At 40.9% G+C, this 4,830-nt stretch overlaps 1 protein-coding gene across 1 annotated transcript in view; it reads right to left on the reverse strand.

Moving 5' to 3' along the window:
• Nucleotides 1-1,096: 1,096 nt before the first annotated feature.
• The window catches only part of LOC126394956 (trichohyalin-like), a 19,785-nt gene continuing 16,051 nt past the window's right edge, over nucleotides 1,097-4,830 (reverse strand). The window contains exon 6 of the mRNA XM_050052107.1: nucleotides 1,097-4,731. Within this exon, the coding sequence (XP_049908064.1) occupies nucleotides 2,984-4,731 (1,748 nt within the window). The 3' untranslated portion in view covers nucleotides 1,097-2,983. The remainder of the gene's footprint in view (nucleotides 4,732-4,830) is intronic.

Below are 4,830 nucleotides of genomic sequence, written 5' to 3' on the forward strand. Positions count from 1 at the left end.
AATATCATTGAATTTTCAAAATACCCACAGTCCTAAGACACATCGTGTGTGAGGAACGCTTCCATCAGAAAAAATCAAAAGCAAAGATATAACAAAATCTGAACAATTTAAAAACAAACTGTTTGCACAAACTAACGTGCCAATAACTGCACTTAAGGAGCTACAGCGTGTGGACCTTTTTAAATGTTGTTTATTGCTATTCTTTTGCCTTAAATGGTTTTTGAATGTGCAGGACATTTTTCACAACTTTTAACTTTCAAGCTTCAAAGGATTGTAAGCTCTCTAGCGCCCCTATTTTGTTTGATGGGGTCAATAATGGAGGGGTCCCCTCAGATTATGTGTGGTCATATGCCTACAAAGTTGCGTGGTGATGGGTGAAANGGATTGACCAAGTCAGTGAGGAGAAAAACATGGAACAGACACACACACACACACACACACACACACACACACACACACACACACACACACACAGAGTTTTCATCATTATACAGTAAGATAAAAAATAAAAAATACAAGAATAAAAAGTGTTCAACTTTTCAAACTGCAGGCATTGTTTTTTTAATTTGATGAGTATTAACTGTAAGGATCTTAATTATAATATAATATAAGCCACAGTATTTTCTTCAGCTATTTTTATCGCAGCTCTGTGGACGGTGAAGCTGCAGTACCTCATGTGACCTGTCAGACTGAGAGAGTTTCCTTTGGGTTCCTGGTGGTTCATCGTGTCAATAGACGATCTGTGCAGAGGAAGTGGAGCCGTTACATGAGTCCGTTATCCTTAGAATAAAGACTACAATAAACTTGTGCACAGAGCAGGACTTAATGCTTATTCTAACATGTACACATCCTGAAATGAAGGGAATTATAATTACTATGTTTTATTTTATTCTATTTAACAACATGTCTTTATTTCTGACCACTGTTATAATGTTATGGGCTGTTTACATCAGGGAAAGGACGATAAAACTGAGAGTTAGGTTAAATAAAGACAAACCACAGTTAATCTGTCTGCGTAAAAAGTTTTAATATGTTTAAATCAAACTTATTTGCTGTTATAAGTGTTTGTAAATGACTTTGGAGACCTTTGGTTTCATTTTATGAAAGGAAACTGTTGTTTTAATCCTAGTTACAGTTGCTATATGTTTGATAATGTATAAATTTGACTGTATTAATATCTAAATATTAGATCCAGGGTCCAGAGGTTGGGTTCATCCTCCAGAATGAGACATTTGACGTCACACACAGAGTTACATAACACTGAGTGTGTGAGGGAGACAAACACAGGAGCAGCTCCACACACACGTCTCTATAAATGTCCTCTGTGTTTCCATAATAACAGCCTGTGGACCTCTGCTGTGGTTTAACGCTCATCAGCTCACGTTCACCTCATCAGCGCCACCTGGTGGCTCAATCTGAAACCACAGGCTTGTCAGAGACAGGAGGGCACTTAGTGTCTGAACAGTTACAGCTGCATCAGTAACATTTCTCTGAGTGTTGGTGTTATGAAATACATTAATGAACCTGTCTCGTTACTCTGATTTAGTTCAGCCTGGACAAGAGTTTATTTTTAATTGTAGGAATAGAAGTGCATGATCTACAAAAGTGCGTTACAGAGAGAGTGCTAAAAGATAAAATCAGAGGGTGAAGTGACTAAAAATGTGTAATCACAGCAGGGAGAGCTGTAACTGTGAGGAAAAATAAAGTTTATAAACTTTACAGCCTGCTTCTGATTTCACCTTGTCTTTGAATTAAAAAAATCTGTGCTGCTCCAGAACCAAAAGAAAATCTAAATAAACAAGAAACATTTATTTACAATGAATTCAGTTCTGCCTTTACTTTGGACACAAGTATGAATTTCCAACCATAATTCATGGTCTAATCTACGATAGAAGACAGAGCCCTCTGTACACTCTCATGCAGGAGGACGACATCACAACACAATATAAAAACATATTCAAACAGAGAACACTATATTACACTAATATTGATCCAAAATGTTTCTAACAGTCTGCATTTACAGTTTCACACATTTAAATTTTTCTCAGGCTTTTTTTCTGCACCTGTACAATGATAGAATAAATCTGATGTTTTGTTTGACCTGATTAATTGGATCAGTATCTGCACAGGTGCTGAACGTATTAACTGGATCAGGAATCAGCCACATATTACAGTTCATAATTAAACACAGTTCTCTTGTCCACTACATTGATTTGCAGCAGTGACGAAAAATGCATAACACTGTCACCACTTCCTGCAAATCATACTGTGAAGCGATGACCTTTGCCACCAGCTAAAGACCAGTTCAGACTGAAGACGGGCGACGAGATGAGTTGCAACAGACAACTACTTGCAATGTGCCGTTCTGCTGATGATGGTGCTAGATTAAAACTCACCCAGGTCATTACGATTAATTTTGAGGGGAACATGAAGGATGAACCACATTTGATCACAATCCATCCAATAGTTGTTGAGATATATCAATTCATATCACAAATGTGAACCTCATGGTGGCGTAAGAGCCAAAGTCAATAGGATTCCTCCTCTGAGGAACATGAACATACAAGATGTGTTTTTTGCAAAATGGCTATCCATCTAGTGCTTATTGACATTTGTCGGTCCAACAGACGGACACTGTTGTCCAGAGCCCTGTTTCCACCAAGCAGTGTGGTATAGTTTATTTCAGTTCGGTGAAAATTTTTTCCGTTTCCACTGTGAAAACTTGTGGATGGTACCAAGAGAACCGTTCTGTACTGTTCCCACTTTTGGTCCCCCTTTGTCTCAGAAGACCTGAATGAACAGAGATAAATTAGCCGCACAGAGTTCAGTTATTCACTGGTTGTCAACAGCTGCACTGTGTGGATGTGGTGCTTCTTCTTCTTCTTCTTCTTCTTCTTCGAGTGTCCTAATGTCAGCTGTTTCCTGAGCTATCCATCGGCTCCTCCTGTTGGTCTCCCTGACACAAAGCTGCATGATCCTGTTGTCAACTATGATCCATTCCTTCAGGTTCATCTGTTATTGGACACTCTTTTAGCTGTTTGAAAGTCTTCTGTGTTGGCTCTCTGTCTTCTTCCCGAGACCTCTTCTTACCAACTATCTGTTGATGATCTACATGAAACTCTTTCACTTGTATATGTTGTTGTTTTCCTCTTCTTTTTGCTTTCTTTATAGGTCTTACATCAATCTCCATCTGCTGTACGTCCTGACACTCAGCTCCTCTCTCTGAGAGACTCTTAAAGAAGTCCTGTATCTGCTCTGTGCCGTCTTCCTTTACGTCCAGTTGTTGTTGCACTGCCTGCTGCTGTCCTTCCTGTCTGACCTCCTTGACCTCCTTTGGAGTTTCAGTAATGTCAGCTCCTTTCTTTCTCCCCAGCCCCTGTTTTCGTCTTTCTTTCCACGGTATCCATTCCCTCTTGGTGGACTGCTTTGGCTGCTTTTTGGTTTCGTCCATCTTTCTCAGAGATGTTTCTTGCTGTTGTTTCTCTGCCTGGAGCTCCTTCTCTTGCTTTTGTCCTCCAGCTGTGTCTTCATGTACTTTGAGGTCTGGTGTCTCTGTTATTTCCCCACTGACTGATGGAGGCTTATCCTCTCTTCCATCCCCCTTTCCCTCTGTTTCCTCCGCTTTCTTGTTAATGTGCTCCTCTTGTTTGTCTGCTTTACTTTCTGTCGTTGTAGTTACGTCCCTCTGATCTTTGTCTTTCTTATTCTCATGTTCAGCCGTCTGTTCTGGTCTGTTGGCATCTAAAACTTGCTGGTTGTCTCCTCCTTCCTGTGTTTTGAGCTCTGTCCTCTCTGACTGAAGCTTCCTCTCATTCTCCATCTTCTCTTCCTTCAGTTTCTCCTCTTGTTTCTCTGCTTTCCTTTCTGTCGTTCTCTGAATGTTACTCTGGTTTCCCTCCTGACCTTTGTCTTTTTGATCCTCATGTTCTGCTTCTCTCATCTCCTGTTTTCTGTCTTGTAATAGATGTTGGCTGACATTTCTTTTCTGTGGTTTGAGCTCTATGTCGTCCTTCTCTGTCTCTTTTCTTTTCTGCGTCTCTGATTGAAGCTTCGTCTCGTCCTCCACTGTCGTTCTCTCTGCCTCTGGTTGTGATGGATCTCTCTGGTTCTTCTTCCGTCCTATCGATCCAGAACCTCCCTTTTTCACTTGCTCCTTCTCTTTCATATTTCTTTTCTCTTTTTTGTCCTCATCAGTCATTGGCTCTTGGTGTATCTCTTCTTCGGTCTGTACATCCTGATCAGTGTGGACATTTTGCAGTTGTTCTTTTGGTCCTTCTGCCTCCACCAGGACTGTTGACAGTTGCCCTTCAACTGGTTTCATCTTCTGCTCTACTCCACCCTCGCCCCGATCACGTAATACTTGTCTACCTGTCATGTCCTGCTCTTGGTGATTTTCTCCTTCTGTTGGAATTGAAGGTACTTCTTCATTCTTTATAGATTTCAATTCCCTCCCTTCTCCTGTTCTGTCCATGTCTGGTTTTGTCACAAGCTGGTTCTGGTGTGTTTCTCTTTCAGCTCCAACCTGTGGGTCTTCATGTTCACTGTGAGACTCGATCTTCTCCTCTCCTCTATTGTCCACATTATTCTGTCCTTCGCTTCCTGCCATAAGAGGTACCCTTTCTCCTTCTCCTTCCACCACGACCTGAAATCCTGTTTTATCACTTCTACATGTGTCCGTCTTTTCTGCCTCGGTCTGCTCAGGTCCGTCTTCATGGCTCCTCCTCTTGTTTTCTGTGTGAAAAGAGAAGCAGGAAAGACGGGCAATGTTTGTCAAGAAATCAAAAATGATGCAACTGAAAACATTAATTAACGTGTCAAATTAAAATCAGT

The sequence above is a fragment of the Epinephelus moara genome, chromosome 8, assembly GCF_006386435.1.
Source record: "Epinephelus moara isolate mb chromosome 8, YSFRI_EMoa_1.0, whole genome shotgun sequence".
Taxonomy (NCBI): domain Eukaryota; kingdom Metazoa; phylum Chordata; class Actinopteri; order Perciformes; family Serranidae; genus Epinephelus; species Epinephelus moara.